This window comes from Halichoerus grypus, chromosome 4 (genome assembly GCF_964656455.1).
Source record: "Halichoerus grypus chromosome 4, mHalGry1.hap1.1, whole genome shotgun sequence".
In the NCBI taxonomy this organism is placed as follows: domain Eukaryota; kingdom Metazoa; phylum Chordata; class Mammalia; order Carnivora; family Phocidae; genus Halichoerus; species Halichoerus grypus.
In genome coordinates this window covers 10,363,251-10,381,428 of record NC_135715.1, presented here as the reverse complement: position 1 = coordinate 10,381,428, position 18,178 = coordinate 10,363,251, and the positions used below count along the sequence as shown (strand labels likewise).

The following is an 18,178-nucleotide window of genomic DNA, read 5'->3' as shown; positions in this document are numbered from 1 at the left end:
TCTGTCTCCACTATTAAATTTTTTGAAGGGGGGATGGGTCATTTCTTGTTTTTCTGATGTTTTACTTTTTTCTTCCCACAAACAAAAGGGATCTTTTCTATATATTACATCTCCCTTAGTCATTATGGGTCTTAGCTAACATTTTTGTTGTCAGTAGAAAGATTTCAGTGTTTTTCTCTTTTCCCCCTTATTAGACTATTGAAAATAATTATAAGATCTAGACAACTACACAATGGAAAGTCATGACTATTACTGTATTTCCTAAATTTGATGGAGAATTGGGCCTGGCACTACTAAGAAGAGTAAGCCTACAGAAGCTTAACCAAATTATAGTTTGATCATTTCTTTTTCCTGCTAGCTCATTTATCAAAATTTAAACTTCACAAAAGGCAACCTGGGTTAGTATTTTTCTACCACCTTTTATATGTATTTTTTAAATCATAGAAACAATCATGCAATGCACCTTTATAAGTTTTCTTTTTAAAAATATTTTTAAATACTAAATAAATGAGGATCTAATAAGAAACCATACAGCTAAACTGACTTGCTCCTAAAGGTTTAAAGCTGATTGGTAGAAACGTTTTCCATATACTGCAAAAACCCCACTCAGAAATTCCTATTTTGGGATTCTGATTTATATTTTTTAAGTATGAAAGTACAAGCATACTCTCTTGGATTTTTCCAACATCCTTTCCTTTAGGGGTTTCAATTAAATTTAATATATTTTACTGCAGACAGAAGCCGTAAGGATTCTGCAGATGCTACAGTTTTCTTGAATAAGGATTTTTTTTTTTTAAGCCAAGGAAGCCAGCTCTCAGATCTGATGTTGAACTTTCTTACCCATCCATTTTCTTTATGTAAAAGTGCTTTTTTAGCTGAATTTGCAGCAACCCAAAGTACTTTCATGTTCCACATCCTTTAGAAGTTAGAATATGTTAAAAATACACTTTTAGGCTAAACCAAGAAAAATAAAATGGAGGATTATAGACTTAACTAGTTGGAACCATACATCACATTAAAAAAGTAAGTATCCGTTTTAATCATCTAAGATGTTTGTGTATGCTTTGTTCATGTTACTAAAATTGGAAAGTTTAAAACTTTACCTATAACTACAGAGGACTTCAGTAAATCCCAAACACAATCCATTGTTGTCAGTTTTCCTGTTGTCCTTCCTTGATCTGGAAGCCTGTTTAAATATAATCTTTTCTGGTTAATTTAAAAAGTATTATAATCTTGTCTATCCAATCCAGAAAACTAAGACATGGTTTCTGACCTCACAATTTCATTAATCTTCTACCTTTCAGTGAAAAGTGCTCCAAGGTCCCAAGGTCGTGATAAGGAGGGTTGCTCCTCCTCTGGGAAGAATTGGACCCCCAGGAGGAGAGGAGCTCAGCCTGTGGCCTTGGGTGGAGAAATGCAGGAGATGACATTGTCCAAAATGGCCCTTCCAAGATCCTGGAAGTATCATGTTTCTGTTAAACTTAAAAAAGCAAGGAAGGGGTGCCTGGGTGGCTCAGTCAGTTTAGTGTCCAAATCTTAATTTCGTCTCAGGTCATGATCTCATGGATCATGAGATCGAGCCCCACGTTGGGCTCTGCTTGGGGAGTCTGCTTTTCTCCCTCTGCTTCTCCCCCCTGCTCATGCACTCTGTCTCTCTTAAATGAAGGGGTAAATCTTAAAAAAAAACCCAAAAAACAGAAGTACGGTAGATTTATATTATTTTCCTTAAAGAGCGTAGTCAAATTGTTTGAGCTGTAGACTCTACAAAAATCTGATCTTCTTCTGCCTAGAATGTATCATGGTATGACTTAAAATTACCTAGGGGTAAACTCCAGGTAAGCTTCCAGTGAGCTCAGGGGCTTATTTATGTAGCATCAAAGTCTTTAGCATATTGTATTACATTATTTGTAATATTAATTTCTGTTCTCCACTACACTTCAAGCTCCTAAGGGTTGGGGACCACAGCTTGTCCCCAGTGACAGAGTAATGTCTAGAGATCAGTAAGCACTCAAGATACATATTTATTGAAACTGAGTACTCATTTTTTATATTTCTTTGATGCATTCCATTTTCCTATGTCCTAGACCTCTGCTTAAAACAAAACACACAATATTTATAATATATATATATTATATACAAGGTAATTTTTATCTCATCAAGTCTGAGCGATTCAGAAGAAAATGAATGTATTCGTCTGAGCAGAGAATATGGAAGCCTGACTGTCTCCTGAATTAGGCAGTGCATATTTATGTCCTTCTCAATTATAATTATCAAAGAATTCCCCAATGCCAATTCCCAAGATATAAATTATTTTCTTAATCATAAGTTTGCCAATATAAAATTATTTCGGCTGCTAACTCTTGATGAGCTTACTAAAGAAGGAAAATGTGAAAATTAGTGTGGTTATAGTTGACATTCGTTTGACAGAAGATTTTTATTTCCCTAAAACTAACCCAAGTCACAGTATTCTGAACCAATGGACAAGCCCTATTGTAATGGTGTTCAAGTGATGCCCCTTTGTCAGCTTATGCTTTTAAAGTGCTGTCAAACTCGAAACCCCTAATAATAACTTACATGAAACATTGCATGAATTTTTAAAATCACAGGTAGCTGGTTTTATGGAACAGATTGAATGCCAGAGGGTATGGTTGGAAACAGGTTTACTTTTCTCCCAACACTGCCTTCTAGAGGGTTCTAGCTCCCTTCCTGACATTGTGGACATCCCAAAGCTTTTTGGTCACTTTCAGTTATATGAGTCTCCTTCTAAAAAGCCCACTCCATTCTACATCAAACCTTTGTTCTCGTGACCTGTACAAGAACACCTTTCTTAGCTGCTCTGCCTGATCCACGGCTTGAGGAGGGAAGAAGAGTGCTGGCTGCTCTGTTAACCTCCTCCCCTTCAGGCCACCATCTGATTCTTACAAGAAGGGGGTGTGATGACTTAGAAATGGAGTTCAAGTCCATGTATCTTACACTGGCGGACACCAGCCACTGCTGCTTTGGTCCCAACAGCTATTCTTTTCATGGAGTGTGTTGTCTGCCATGTTCCTACCTTCTGTAAACTTGATACTTTAACGTCTGTCCTACATGCCTATGATGGACACACTTTGCTCTGGACAGCTCGATAAAATGCCCGAATCACCCTGCCTTGACCTCCTACCTCTCTCATCACCCTCCCACTTCCTTGGGAGGAGTTGTTTTTAGGGCTTGCTTTTTAAACACAGACCAACCAACCCAGAGTCCACAGCCCCAACTACCTCCTTTATCAGGCTTCCACACTCCAGCCCACCATCCACCTGCCCTAATCACCAGGTACCAGACTACTAGGGACAGCACCTGTGTCCAAGAGCCCACTGAAGTTTCTCAACGAGCCAATCCTAAGCCTGCTCACCCCGACTCACCCATCCCAACTCAGGGAAACCACGATAAAGGTTCCTTCCCACAGCTCCCCTGTGCCTCGTGACTGACCCTGGTGCTTCCTTGTGTGGCCTCCCCATCCTCTTGGGAACTATGAGTAACAAACCAGCTCTTCAATGGTAATTGTCCCTTGATCTGTTGGCTCTACTGTATCTCAAATTTTCTATTAATAGACTATATCTTGAAACATTCCCTAGCATGAGGGTGCCCCATTGTGTCATTCCTGCTGAGGGTTATCAGAGGGTGATTCCTCAGTTCTCCTTCCTGGAAACTTCCCCACAGCCCCTCCAACAAGAGCCCCCTCTCCCCAGCATACAGCCTTTTGCAGCAGAGTTCCATCAAGATGGCTCAGATCAGGTGGCCCCAGGCAGTGATGACTCGGAGCTTCCAGAAACACCCAATAACCCTGCCCTGCCAGATGGTGAAGGGCAGCTTGCCTACATGAGCATCTCTTCTCGCCTTGCCAGTCTCTGACATGAAACAGTCCCCACGGGGGGCCTCACTTGGCTGGGAAGACAAGCACCCCTAACCTCCTCCACAGTGAAGGTACAGAAGCCATAGCACCGTCTACTGAATTCCTTCACTTCCATGACCCTGTCTTTGAGCATAGTGTTTCCTTTTACGGGAGCTGGGTGATGGAGGTGGATGATCTTTTAGTCAGTGCTGCTGGAAATGGCATGTTGCTCTCTTCGGAATATAATCAAACTTTATCTCCTAGTGACCTCAGCTCGGAGGCTTTTGCCAAAATTCCAAAACAGTAGTAAAAAAAAAAAAAATCTCATTTGATATCTTGCTCTGAATAAATTATTTATGGTGTAATAATGCATTTTCACTTCACAAAAAATAAACTCTATGCTTCCTTAATATTTTATTTTAATGTAAATTAGACTGCTTTTCTAGTAAGCACTGGGATAAGGATATCTCCATGAGTTATGTACATCCCTCCTCAGCTCAAGCCACATATCCAAATTCATCTTTTTTTTTTTCATAATTCTTTGGTATTTAAAAAAATTAAAACCCAGTATAAATTGTACTGAATTGTTTATAAAAGTTAATTTCACATTAGAGAAATGCCAAAGCTGGTCACAATGAGTCCTAAGGGTACAACTGGGTGAAATGTAATTTCTTTGAAAGAGTTCTGACATTTAGTAGAGCACACCAATTGTGACAAAAACAGTCGTCGCTGTGGTTCACTTGTTATTCTAAGAGGTAAAATGAAATAAAAAGAAAACAGATGACTACTTAAAAGGACAAACGAAGTTAATAGGACACGCAGTTCATCAATGAAGCCTACTGAGAGATTTCATTCATGGTCATTAATAAACTGGATGCGAAAGAAGGTACTAGGCACTTCTAGCTTTGATATAAATGCTTTGAAAACTCATTTTCAAGAAAAATGAAGTTTAAAGAGAAAGTTAGATATAATCATTTGTGTTCCTGATTATTCCTTTCCAGTGTTTCCATAATGGAAATCCTTCAGTGTAAATGGGTTTTAAAATTGAAACAGCTTTATGATTTGGGCTTCTCTACAACTGTTATGAGGATATCAGATTCTCCCTTAAAGATATAAACTCAGGACGAGTTTAGTTTTAATTTGATAGAAAATCTTTGTCTTTTAAGCCTCACTAATTTCTAATGCCATGTGAATCGAGATACATACTTCCAAGTATTAGAAAAATACTGGGGTGATAATCCATTAGTTTCATGAAGCAACACGGGACTCAGTGTACCACTTGCTCGCTCATTTACTGTATTTTTGCATCCTGTGGTAATTCAGTGCTTTGCCTTGTATTCCTTAAAATCATCTTGGCACCTCCAGCAAAATTACTTTTCATGCCATATTATATTGATTTAAAACCTTATACTGACAAATATAGCATTCTTCAGGATCTTTTTTTGATATGCTTACCAAACACGGGGCACCCAGAATCCAGGCTTTTTCTCTCCAGGTCTTAATTTTAAATTTAAGTTCTTGGACACACTTACATTAATTCTGAATATGCCGTTACAATCTTCCTAAAATAGGAAAAAAAAAAAAAAAAAAAGGAAGAGGGGAGCCTGGTCAGACAATGAATTCCTAAAAGATAAAAGATAAGAAACACTTTTAACCTAGAATAGCAAAGGTTTTTGTATGGCAACAGTGATGTGGACAGCCACCTAGCAAACAGGGACAAGGACTGCAGAGATGAGTAGTGAAAGTTTGCGCTGGAAACATTCGCAAGAAGGCAAAGGATCCAAACAGACATTCCTCCCAGGGAGACACACAAATGGCCGATGTGCACATTAAAAGATGTTCGGCATCATTAGTCAGCCAAGAAATGCAAATCAAAACCACGATGGATGCCACTTCCCATCCACTAAGAAGGCCATAATCAAAAAGTCAAATAAATGAGCTTTGACAAGGATGTGCAGAAATTGGAATCCTCTCTATATCCTTATCCCCCTGACACCTGCATGCCTCACACACTGCTGGTGGGGCAGGAAAATGGTGCAGCCACTTTGGAAAATAGCATGACAGGTCCTCAAATGACTAAACAAAGCATTACCGGAACACCCAGCAATTCCACCCCTACGTTTTTACCCAAGAGAAATGAACACAGATATCTACATGGCAACCTGTTCATGAATGTTTATGTCATTATTATTGTAAATAGCTTAATTATAATGATCAACAGGTGGAAACGATCCAAGTGTTCATCAACAGATGAATACATAAATGAAATGTGCTGTAGCCACGCCATGGAATATTATTCAGCCCTAGAAAGGAATGAAGTGCTGACACGGACCACAACATGGATGAACCTTGAAATCACTGTGCTAAATGAAAGAAGCCAGCCGCTAATGACCACATAGATTGCCTTCATATAAAAGTCCAAAACGAGGAGCTCTATAGGGACAGAAAGTGGATGCGTGGTTATTTGGGGATGGGGGTGTCAGGGGGATAAGGGTATAGAGGGGAAAACTTAAAAGACAGAGTTTCTGTTTGAGGCGATAAAAATGTTCCAGGACTATTATACAACTCTGAATATGCTAGAAACTATCCAACTGTACACTTCCAGCAGGCAAATTGTGTCATATGTGAATTATATCTCCAATAACATTGTTTTTAAAAGATTTTAAAACATGAGTAAGAAGTTCTTCACTCATCTTCTGTCTTTATTCATTTTGTCTTATCTTTGTGACTTTGGCCATGATTGTCATATTTTGAACCTAAACCCCTCTCCTGGGTATAATGTGTATACACTTGGATATTTCAATGGAACTTCAAATTTTAACCCCATTTCTGTCCATGGACCAGCACCTTGTCAACCCTGGCATAAAGATCTCAGAGTCATCTACGGCTTTCCCCTGTCCTGTTGGGCCTCCTCTCCATTCTTATTTCCACTAGTTTAGTTAATGCCAACAGTATTTCTCTTTGGATTACCAATAACATCCCTTAAAACAACAGCCTTCTTACACAAATAATACCCCTTTAACTTCAAAGGCATGGAGAAACTTACCTAATATTACCCAAAGACCAACACAGTTGACATTTGGGCGTATATCCTTCCAGTCTTTTTTCCTATGTGTGTATGAAATGGCACACTTTTTACCCTTCCATAGGGTAAAGTATTAAAATATTTTGAAAATATTAAAATATATTGCAGTTTTCTTCTCATTGTAACTTTACACGTTCATCTACAACATTATTCCTATTGGCTGTGTGGTGGTGGATCAAGTAGAGTCCCCCTGATATATTTGGCTTTATGGCCTCTTCCAGTTTGTCTTTCTGAGCCCGCGGGGGCCAACCTTTGATGGGGTGAGGTGTCCTGGCATCTTAGTTAAAAGCATGGATGATGGGGCTAGGCTGCCTAGACATGAATCATAGCTTCCCCACTTATTTTGGGGTGGCCTTGGACAAGTTATTTAACTTTTGTCCCTCTATCTCTAGCTTGGTGTGGGTATGAGTAGATAGTGTAAAATCACAATGTGCCTAGGCCATTATTAAGATACTGAGCCCTGCAAAATTCCTCCTGGGCTTCATCTTGCAATGTTGTTGTCATCTTTCTGGCCTCCATTCAGTGTGATTCTAAAATAACCCTTCTTTCCTGACTCGAGCGTGCGGATGAATGCATCAGCTCTTTATCATCTCCCTTGTTAGCTAATTTGGTTCACCATCACCTTTCTGCCATGTTCCTTGTTATGTCTTCTCAGGCTTATCAAAATTCCAGAAACCTCTGGCGACGCAGGTGGCGCCCCACCTAGGGTGTTTCTTCTCCTCTGCCGCTTCCTGAAATCCTCACTGTAACATAGTCGAGATAATGTATTTTGACTGGACAAAGAGGTGACCTGTATTTTATAACCATTAGAGAAGGAATCATTTTTATAATTGGTAGCCCTGAAAATGTAGGCATTTTCATACCAATGAAAAATCTGTATTAGATAGCCATATTTGCTGGAAATGGAGAAATATGTATTATAGTTAAGCTCTATTAGGTCTTCGGGTACATGCATTTTAATGGACTTAAGGCATTATTTTACCTGGATGAAAGAGGAAATGCTTTTGCTGTTTGTACATAAGCAGTGCGTGACTCACTTTTTAAATCTACATGTACCACAGGGCAGAATCCTAAGAGCGAGGACACTGGAGAGGGTAGCAGTGATGGCTAATTATAACCACACTTGGCCCGTGTTTCTGCAGGCTACAGCACTGAGTTCCCTACGGCATTCGCCCATCTGGCCTTGGGAGGCCGTGCTCTCTCCAGTGGAACTGGTAGAAGTGAGATGTGTTGCCTCGAGTCTCAGCCGGTAACCCTCAGACATGGAGGTGGCTCTGCGCTCCTCTCTGCCGGCTAAATGGAGAAGACTCTGAAGATAGCAAAGGGTGGATAAAGAAGGAAGACAAAAGGAACTTGAGTCTCTGAGAGGGCATTTGGAGGAGAGCTGTCCACCTTACCCAAGATGCAATGTGTTCCTTTCATCATGTTCAGCTACTGAAACACTGGCTTGTCCAGGAGCTGGCCGCCTCTTACTAACACTGACTGAAGAAAGATAAGGCAAAGGGCAGTAGCAGAAGTGGTCAAGCTTGGGTCTTTGTTAGCTGTCCTACTGGGGAAGATTCTGGACTTCCCAGTGGAGAGAAAGCTGAAGTGGAGAAGCAATGAACAGTGGTACGACAGTCAAATTTCAACTATGCCTCTTGTCCTTTCTGGGGGGCCGTTTGCTGCTATGAGTCTCCTGTGATAACAGAAGCAGGATTAAGTTAGGGGAGGCCCAAAGGGACGAGCATACGGAATCTAGGGTGGCTACGCCAAACGTGTCCACAGAGGCTCACACCAGAACAGCAGGAGAGAGCAGAATAATCTGGGCTGTGCTTTTAATCTCACAAACCTGTGCTAGCCAGAAGAGACATGGTGCCCGCTTTAAGCAGAAGGAGTTGGTGGGAAGAGAGTTCTTAGTTTTGTGAGGGGTTCTCAAAGTAGCCTCAGCACGTGCTGACCGAGACGTGGCAAACTACCCGAATTTTAATCCCAAATGACAGAAAGTAGTATCTTACCCTCCTAATAATGTTGGGATCATTGCACTTGGCCAGTTTTCCCGCAAAAAGCTGAACTCCAAAGCTTGCAAAAACAAGCATTAATGTCAACAAAAGAATGGAGACCTGAAAAAAAATTGGTGAGACATCACATCTCAGGGTAAGAAATTCAACAGTAGGCTTGATTTGAACAGGGATAGGGACATGACTTTTCAGATAACACGGTATGAAATCCTTGGTCTTGATAGTCTAGCTTTTCCACCTCGGGTCATTCAATTAGCTTTGCTGGAATGTTAAAAGAAGGGAATTAACAACAGGTTTTGGATTTTTAGAATAAAAACACATGACTTTCCAGTAAGAAAACGGGCTATGGTATTTTTGATATGACCTGGGTTTTTCTGATTTTGAAATCGACACTTTAATGGAACCAAAGAAAAGTGTTTGAATAATTCTATTTCCCCCATTTTCTCCAAATGGATTCCTACCTCTATCAGCAGAGCATAAATTAGAGAGACAGTGGTTTTGCTCTCTTGTGAGCAGGGAGGGCATCCAGAGGAGGTGAGATCATTGGGTCCTAAAAAGCAAGTCTGTTAATTGACTAGTGCTCCCTCTGCTGGATGGTGCCTTGGTCTCAGCAGAGAAAAGTAGCAAAGGGTCAAACACTGAACAAAACCACTGATCTGTGCTGGGTGAATCATCTAAACATACACCTTAAATATACTAAAATCTCACAGAAACATCATCAGGAGAAAGGCAAATAGATTCTTTGCTAAATTCTATCAGGGCTCCAAGATGCATATATATTAGCAGTCGGGTGATACCCTTTTTTCCTTCAGTTCAAGCTGTGTGAAAAGCCACCATGTTGTGGCTTTAGCACAAAGAAAATATGGGATTTCAAATACGTCTTTAAAAAAATATTAGCGACTCTGTACCTACAGAAACATCACAACCTGTCTTTAAAATACCCTAGAATCAACTGCAACGACAGCTGTTCTCTCCCCGTAGGTGTGTTTCTAGAAAGCAAGATCTAAAATCAGCCTATGTAAATTAATTCATATTTTCCATGCACGAGCAGAACTCATCAATAATAAAAAGAATCCTTTGATCACTCCTTTGTAAGGCACAGATCCTTCTGCAACGATTGTGAGCAACGAGCTTCCTACTCATCGTTTTTTTCCGCAGCCCTGTTCTTGGAAGGAACCCTCGATCAAGGTTGCCCAACTAAAAAGAATGAAAAGGATGTTTTCTCCCCATTTTCAAGTATTCATTACTGTATCCTGAGGCTACTTAAAGTGGGGTATAACTGTATGTTACATTTTTTTTAAGTTATTTTATGTTAACACTCCAAAGATCAGAGACATAGTCTATGTTGTAAGAAACTGGGGAGCTATGAAATAAAATAAGGAGCCCAAATGTGTTAACTGCTAATATTGGTGAAGTAGGTGGTGTTGAATCTTATCTTTAATTTCTAGGTAAGGAAACTGAAACCCAGAATAAAAATTAGGGTCACAAATTAGGAATGGAAGTGTTAGCAAATATGACCTCTTGGATTTTTCCTTTCATCGTAACTTTCCTAAGAACGTTCATTGAATTAGATATACCAACAAGTCAGAGCATGCGTGGGCAAAGCTTCCAAATGTGTGACTGTGTTTGGTTAGTGCCTTTTATAGGCTCCTGGTGATAAACAAGATTGGACACTTAGCCCCTGGCAAGCGAGACTCCCTGTGCCCCCTCATTAGCTTCATTACAGAGCCGGCCTGTGTGAACTGGAAGCAAAGGGTAAGTGTAACGTACCAAGAAAATTTCCTTGAAGCCGCTGAAAAGTTCTCGAACAACTTTCCTCATCTGAGGCACCAGTTTGAATATCCGCAGAGGTCTCAGGCACCGAAGAACCATTAAAAGCTGAGCTCCCGATTCAGCGGGCACATTTTGAGGCATCCAACAAAGAAATATCAAGCTCACCTAGCAAGGGAAAACATATCCCTAGAATTTATACAATTTATCCTTCGCTATCTACACTGACAGCCAACTGCATACAACTTGCCTTGAGCAGAGATACCACATGGCCCAGAGGACAAGCATTCACTAGGTACATATATGCAATCTCTTAACTCTGAACTCCACCGACACCAAAGGAAAAGTCATCAGCTGTTTGCAGGCATGAAATGGGGGTGCCCACTCTTTGTGTGTACCCCAGTGCATTTCTGCTCCTTACTTTAACCTACACACTGGAGGCGCAGGTTGAAATGTCTTTGATCAAGGATACTAAGCTTCATGCTTGACCTGATTCTCACTATTTTATTGATGATCTAAAGATACTGTATGTTAGTGGTCATGATTCTCCTTGTTATGTTGGAAAAGACATTGATTTTATGCCTTCTTGGACATATAGAAAAAATGAAATGTCTTTGAGTCCCTTCCTATGGTTTCCCAATTTAGTTTAACTGAACAGCTGAATGGTCACCTTGTCTAGCCAGGTATTTTGTATATTGGAATTGAAAGAAAGCTCCAACCACTCTCATGTTAGGCTGCTTTTAGCAATGAGGAACTCATCAATCAATTATATGATGGAGGTGGTGGTTTGTTTTTTTTTTTTTTTTTTGTATGGGAGCCACAGGATTGTGGGGTAGGAACGAGATTTCTGTCTTAGGCCTTATTAATGTATGTCTTACATGTAAAAGAATGTAGTTGATGTATGTGAACCATATCCACGGAAATTTTTAATACTTTTTATTTAGATTTTTACATGCATGCCCTTCATTTGCCTGTGGTACTTGAGACTCAGTAATGGCATCTAAACCTCTGGAACTCACGCATCTTTCTCTTGTACCAAGAAAGGCAGGAGAGTTCACAAAGCCACAACACCTTACATTTAGGAAATAACCGGAGACTTACAAGATATATAAATATGTCCATGACTCCACCAAAGTCCCTGATGACAGCAGTTGGAGTGAAAAATAGGCCATCTGCCATAATCTTCAGATTCAGCTCGATGCTCATGAATATCACAAACACGTACTCGGCGATCTGAAATGGGCAAGAGGCAGTTGGGTCATCAAGAAGGGAAAAACCGCAGCCCTGTGTTTCTGCTGAGCTGTGGGCTGAAATTCGGCAGCCATACCTGCAAAGTCGGGGCGTGCATGACTCTTCGAAAGGGGGACTCAAACATCATGGAAATGCAGGAACAGATGGTTACGATGATCATGACCCAGTCCAGGTAAGTTACCAGTCCCAGCAGATCACTGCCAAAGACCAAACATAACTGAGAAACGGACGCTCCAGGGAAGGCCGTGCAGGTCAGAGACGGCCCTTCTGTGATTCTATAAATGTGACTGGAATTTTTTTTTTTTTGAAAGCCCCCATTATCTATTTCTTAGCACAATATGGCAAGAAAATAAAGGGAATCTTTACATTTTTATGCAGCATAAAGTGGTACATGGAAATTTCAAATGTGCATGGAAAATGGACTTTGTGATGCTTACTAAAGTTGATGGTACTTCGTATTTTTCACAGCTCCTGTGACGGGATCTGTTTTAGATCTGTAAGAGACAACAAACACAACATTCTGCAACAAAGCAAGCGTGTTCTCACTTGACAGCATGGTATTTATAAACATCTTATCTACCTAAAATCTCTTTTGTATCCTCTGTAAAATTACATTTCCAGGAACTGTGTGGCTTTCAAAGGCAGAGAACATTAAATGACAGAAAAAATCAGAAGAGTTTGCAGCTGATGGTTGTGAAAGTAAAGTTTAAAATTTCTCAAAATAATTGATTTGAGAATTCATGAATCTAATCAACAATATCTGACATGGATGTGACAAAACTTTGACTTCCATTTAAAAACACTCCGTTAAAATCTCTGCCTTAGCAGTTCAAGAGTTTTCCTCATGATTGTTCAATTAAACCTCCAGAAATTAAATAGAGCTCTCCCCTCTTGTGTTTAACTGATTTCTTGTGGAGTGATTTATATAGAATTTCTTGGGGCCCCTACTTATAAGTTTCACTTTCAGGGAGCCCGTGATCAACTTTCAGTGAAGTCCGTGACGGTCTGTGTGTGTGTGCTCCCAATTACAACAGAGTCGTCCTCGGTCCACATCAGCTGCAGGGCTGACAAAAGGAGAGGCAGTCCACACTAAATGAAGTGGAGAATTAGCTGTTAGCATGGAGGCAGCCAACAGGATGATTCCAGATGAAACACTCACTTGAGGAACTGATCAAATCAACTCTAAACTACTGGCTTCTTTCTTTACTGTGTGAAAACTCAGGGAAGTTTTTAATTATGACTCAGGTGCTTTAAATGGTGAGGGTCTTTCTAGAACAACTGAGAGATCACTAGACTGCCAGTCAGAGGGAGCCATGCGTTAGTGGACCCTGCGCAAAGCCCTTAACCTCCGCTAACCTAAACGTCCTCCTCTGTTGGAGGAGGGGGGATACCAATGACACCAAATGGTTCCTGAGGTGTCCTCCAGCCCTGAAATATTACTATACTGTACTAGTTTCCTAGGGCTGTTGTAACAAAGTCGCACAGAGCAAGTGGCTTAAACAACAGAAATGTGCTCTGTCAGTTCTGGAGGTGAGAAGTCTAAGAGGAAGGTATGGGCAGGGTTGGTTCCTTCTGGGGGCCATGAGGGAAGGACCCGTCCCAGGTCTCCCTCCTTGGTTTGTAGATGGTGTCTTCTCCCTGTGTCTTCACATTGTCTCCCCTCTCTCAGTGTCTGTGTCCAAATGTCCTCCTCTTATAAGGACAACAGTCATATTGGATTGGGGCCCACCTTAATCACCTAATTTTAATTTAATTATCTCTTTAAAGAGGCTATTTCCAAATAAAGTCAAATTCTAAGGTACCAAGGATTAAGGGTTCAATATACAGATTTTTTTGGCAGGGGGACACACACAGTTCAGCCCACAACACATAGCGATATGCTATCATAATATACTACCAATGATACCAACGGGAAGATCCAACTACTTAGATGGAAAGCTTCCACACTTCCTCTAGGACTCTTCCGGATATATACAAAGGTTGCGCAGGACAAAAATGCCATTTCATCCACTGGTTGCCTGCTGAGATTGGCTTGGGGCGTCATAAATGCAACGTCCTCCTGGTAGACCACACCAACGGCCTCCTACACATTTCTTCCATGCGTGTAGGGACAGAGACCCTGGCCAGTGGGGTTTCTTCTCATAACAATTGGTAATGGAAGCACTAGTCAACTTTATTTCTATTTTACATTATTCTAGAATAATCCAATTAGGGTATTTTCACCACAAAGAAACTACAAGTCTGAAAGAAGGTGTGGGCAATGACCTTCCCTGCGTCATTCAGTCTACTCTTGGTTTGGTATTTCCGAAATAAAATGTGGCGTTAGTAACACCAACAGAAACGTATTGGGTGACTTAAAATGAGCACATAAAAATGGCTGTTCAGTGTTTTATAAACGTGAGTTTTATATAAATGTTAACGGCTTGTAACCTTTGTTTGTTTTCCACCTGGTCGGCCGCTCGGCCAAAAGGAGCAGCATGATTAATTAGCCCACGATTTATTTTGTGACCCCATTAGGATTACATGTTCCTTCTTCCTAGTATGACAACCCCCCCTGCTGTCTGTACGATGCAGGCCAAACACCTGGCTGAAATGGAGTGCACTTACGCATTGAAGCGTGCCCGGACCACCACCCGGCAGAAGTTTCTGAACCTGTGCTCCCGTCCAACAATGAACAGAGGCTTGTCGAAGTATGGGTGATTCTCTCTCAGCTCCTCTTCCTGCACTTTCCTGGAAGGGGACATTCACGTACAGGAAGGCTGAGGGAAAGGCTGTCATTCCAGAGCCAGAGCCCAGAAGGACCATAGCGCCCCATACCTTTTCATTTCCGCTTGTTCCTTTTTTTCCTGGATCATCTTGATTTCACTGTCTTCTCTTTGTGCGTTTCTATATCTCACTGTATTGGAATGCTAGAAATACAATAAAAGGGGGCACATCAAAATGGAAGATTTTTTTTTGAAGGCCCAGAAAGATCATTTTTAGAAAAGCTGAAATAAATATCTTGATTTTAATATATATATCTTTAATGACCACAGTCATCTTAATAAGGGTATTTTTTCCTTCTAAAGGGTATCTTTTTTCAATTGAAATATTTATTGAGGACCTATTGTGTGCCAGGCACTGTTGGGAGTGCTGAGGATATGGCAAAAAAGCCAAAAGAAAGGATAAAATCCAGTTCTTGTGGGGCTGACATTCTAGTCAGGGGAGACAGATAAAAATTGAATCACAATATGGGAGGGTGTTAGAAGATGTTTAGTGCTATGGTAAAAATCAAAGGGGACAGAGAGTGCTAGAAGGCTGCACGTTTGACCGGTCACAGCAGGCCTCAATAAGAAGCTGTTATTTGAGCAAAGACGAGAAGGATCTGCAGGCCGCTGGGTATCTGCAGAAGTGTGCTTTTCCAGAGGATGGGTGGGTCCTCATGCTCAGGGAACAGCTGTGTGCACATGGAACAGCAAGATGCCCTGTGGGTGGAGTCAAGAGGGCAAGCACCAGGTAGAAGACACTGAGATCAGGGGGGTGGGAGGCGGCCTGATCATGCAGGACCCTGACTCTGGTTTTCACTCCCTGGGACATGGACAGCCATTGCTCAAATAACCTGATAGATATTATTGCAAGTATTCCTTAGATTTCATTTTCTGTATCTTCTATCATTTGGAATAAGTGAGACAGATGAAACTATTTTAAATTGCTTCTGTTATGGAGGAAAAGACATCAGGAGTGATTTCTTAGGAAATTAGCAGAGCCTCATCACTTTTTGCTATGGAGAAGATGGGGAATAGGTTTTCATTATATGTCTGTGTAATAAATAGAATAAAAAGTCTTTGAAGAAGAACTAAGCCTCTGGAATTCAGACTATATAGGTAGGGTCTTTTGTTGTGTATACCTAAACACATATTTTCAAAGCCGTGTTCTAATTTGGTTCTTAAGTAGACTATGTATTTCTAGTGAATCACACTGAAGGAAAGTGCTTTGAATTAGTATTGTCTCTCTGAATTTTCTCGTAGAAGTTTTCTCCATACAACATGCCTGGCCCCCAAATTATGCATACATAGGCCATGTGTTGGATCCAATCACAATTCCATGTAGACAATATGGTAGATCATATCCGACAGGGCTCTGGCTTAAAAATCATGGCACCAACAGGTGTGCACACCAATTAGAACCTTGTAAAATGGGTGATGATGGCAACAGGTGTTCTCATCACCAACTTCTTCTATCGTCAATTGTGCTTGGAACACTTAGTTAGGAGAGTTTACTCTAAGATAGCAGTTTCTACTTATTGAAAGCAGTTGTATTATTCTGGAAACTCCAGAAACTTAGGAAATGAGAGGTAAAGTGGTGAAAAAGACAAACAAAACCCAAAAAACCCAAAGGCTTGCTACCTTTCTCTTGCTAGATCTCCTTTCTCCAATGCCATCCTTGGCTCTGAACATTCAGGACTCCGCTTTCTTAGCCAATTTAGTTAGACTCAACTTAAGATCTATATTTTAATGCGGGTGTCACCAATGATAATTATTTAATATGTACTTTCCAAGTATCTTAGAAACCTCGGCATGATACAGCCGCTGGTGAGTTTAACCCAGAGGTTAGACTTCTGCCTCCGTGGGTTTACCTGGGTTTTTATGTGGCTTGTTTCTTCTCTTCGTTCGGGTCTCTGGTCTAACACAGAGGTGCGAACACTGACCATCTTCTCGAACATTCCCTGCCTCCAAATCTACACCTTTGATTTCTTTGTATCATTTTATTTTTTTTATAATGCAGAGCAAACTGTCACAGCAATGAAGACATGATGGAAAATAAATAAAAAACACTTCCAGAAATGATTATATTTTTCTTTCCTTGTTTAGTCTTTGTCTCTCTTATGGGATTTAAGTTCCTGGAAGGCAGAGGTTTTGTCTTGTTTCCCCACTGCTCCTCCTCACTTAGAACAGGACCTGGCACATAATAAACACTTGGTAAATATTTTTTGTGAGTCAGTTAATTAATCAATGAATGACCTAGAGTCTAAAAGCAAAGAAATTCTTGGGAAATAGTATGCAGTCTTTGAAAGAAAAATTCTTCTAGAAGTAAGATTTTATTTCCTAGTAGGTAAAGCCCTGAAGTTACAGACACTGGATCTAGATTCCAGAATATTCGGAAATTTTAGTAAAGATTTAAAGTTAATGATACAGATCAATTCTATATAATGCTTTGAATATCTTTAATGTCAGTCAAAGGCAAGTCACACGTCACTTTTGTGTTGCTATCTTAATGAAGACATGTGCTTTGTGGGATGTCTGGATTTTTGAACAGTTAATGGTCACTCTTTTGTACTGGCCATTCAATTTGCTTCCTGAGTCTCCTGATTCCCTCTGATATAAAGTCTGACGGGGACAGGACAATGTGACAGAAGGGCCCAGGCGCTGGAACATTCTAAACAGTAATTTAAATGCATTTTCATAATCATGCTTCCCAAATCCAAAGCATCACTGAGAACTTACATCTTGAGTCAGGGTTTCAAGAGATTTCCCCCTGCTGATCCTCTGGCTATTGGATCCGTGTCTCAGTGACCTAAAACAACCACAGCCAACTGGTTAATACATCCAAAACCAAATTTTGACTTTTGAACAATGGCCATTATAAGAACAAAATAAAGTAACTTTTCTGATACCGTCACAAATGCTCATCATTTCTTTTCATAGCGAAAGCTTTCGTTTATTCAAATGCCTTTGATCCCATCTAACAAATTGCAGAACTTGTCCTTCTGATCCTTAAAAGTAAGAATTTGGCCATCACAAAGGAAAAGGTTTTTGAAAGATTTTTTTTTGACTCTTTGAATCTGATTGTGAGTTTCGTTATTATTGCCATCAGCAAATAGAACAAAGTTCCTCCCACATGCCTGTCTGCTAACCGGGGCTGTGCACAGAGACCATTTCCTGTAAAACTCCTTTCCTTACTTTCTCTGCAGCTTTGTCTCCTGGTGTATTTACCTGCGCTCTTGGCGGATATGATGCTGCACACTGAGAATTGACCTTTCCTTTGCTGGCTGCCCCTCAAATGATCCGCTCAGCATGCGCTGTCGAGTGCAAGCTCTAGAAAAAAAAAGGAGCCCGAGATAAATGCATGATCTGTACACTTGGGATGAATAATAACATAACTGCTCATTACTCTTATTATTTTTAAGGAAACACCAATGATCAGGCAAAACACAGCAAATGA

The 18,178-nt window shown here is 40.5% G+C and overlaps 1 protein-coding gene across 5 annotated transcripts in view; it reads right to left on the bottom strand.

Annotated features, from left to right (window-relative positions):
* Positions 1 to 18,178, bottom strand: part of NALCN (sodium leak channel, non-selective) — a 309,038-nt gene that overhangs the window by 27,270 nt on the left and 263,590 nt on the right. For all 5 annotated transcript variants that reach the window (XM_078070121.1, XM_078070118.1, XM_078070117.1 and 2 more), the window contains 10 exons: positions 17,950 to 18,051; positions 17,461 to 17,530; positions 14,795 to 14,886; positions 14,585 to 14,707; positions 12,415 to 12,471; positions 12,054 to 12,174; positions 11,828 to 11,959; positions 10,727 to 10,894; positions 8,954 to 9,058; positions 5,327 to 5,433 (listed from right to left, as the gene is read on the bottom strand). In XM_078070121.1, coding sequence (XP_077926247.1) covers positions 5,327 to 5,433; positions 8,954 to 9,058; positions 10,727 to 10,894; positions 11,828 to 11,959; positions 12,054 to 12,174; positions 12,415 to 12,471; positions 14,585 to 14,707; positions 14,795 to 14,886; positions 17,461 to 17,530; positions 17,950 to 18,051 — 1,077 coding nt within the window. The remainder of the gene's footprint in view (positions 1 to 5,326; positions 5,434 to 8,953; positions 9,059 to 10,726; positions 10,895 to 11,827; positions 11,960 to 12,053; positions 12,175 to 12,414; positions 12,472 to 14,584; positions 14,708 to 14,794; positions 14,887 to 17,460; positions 17,531 to 17,949; positions 18,052 to 18,178) is intronic.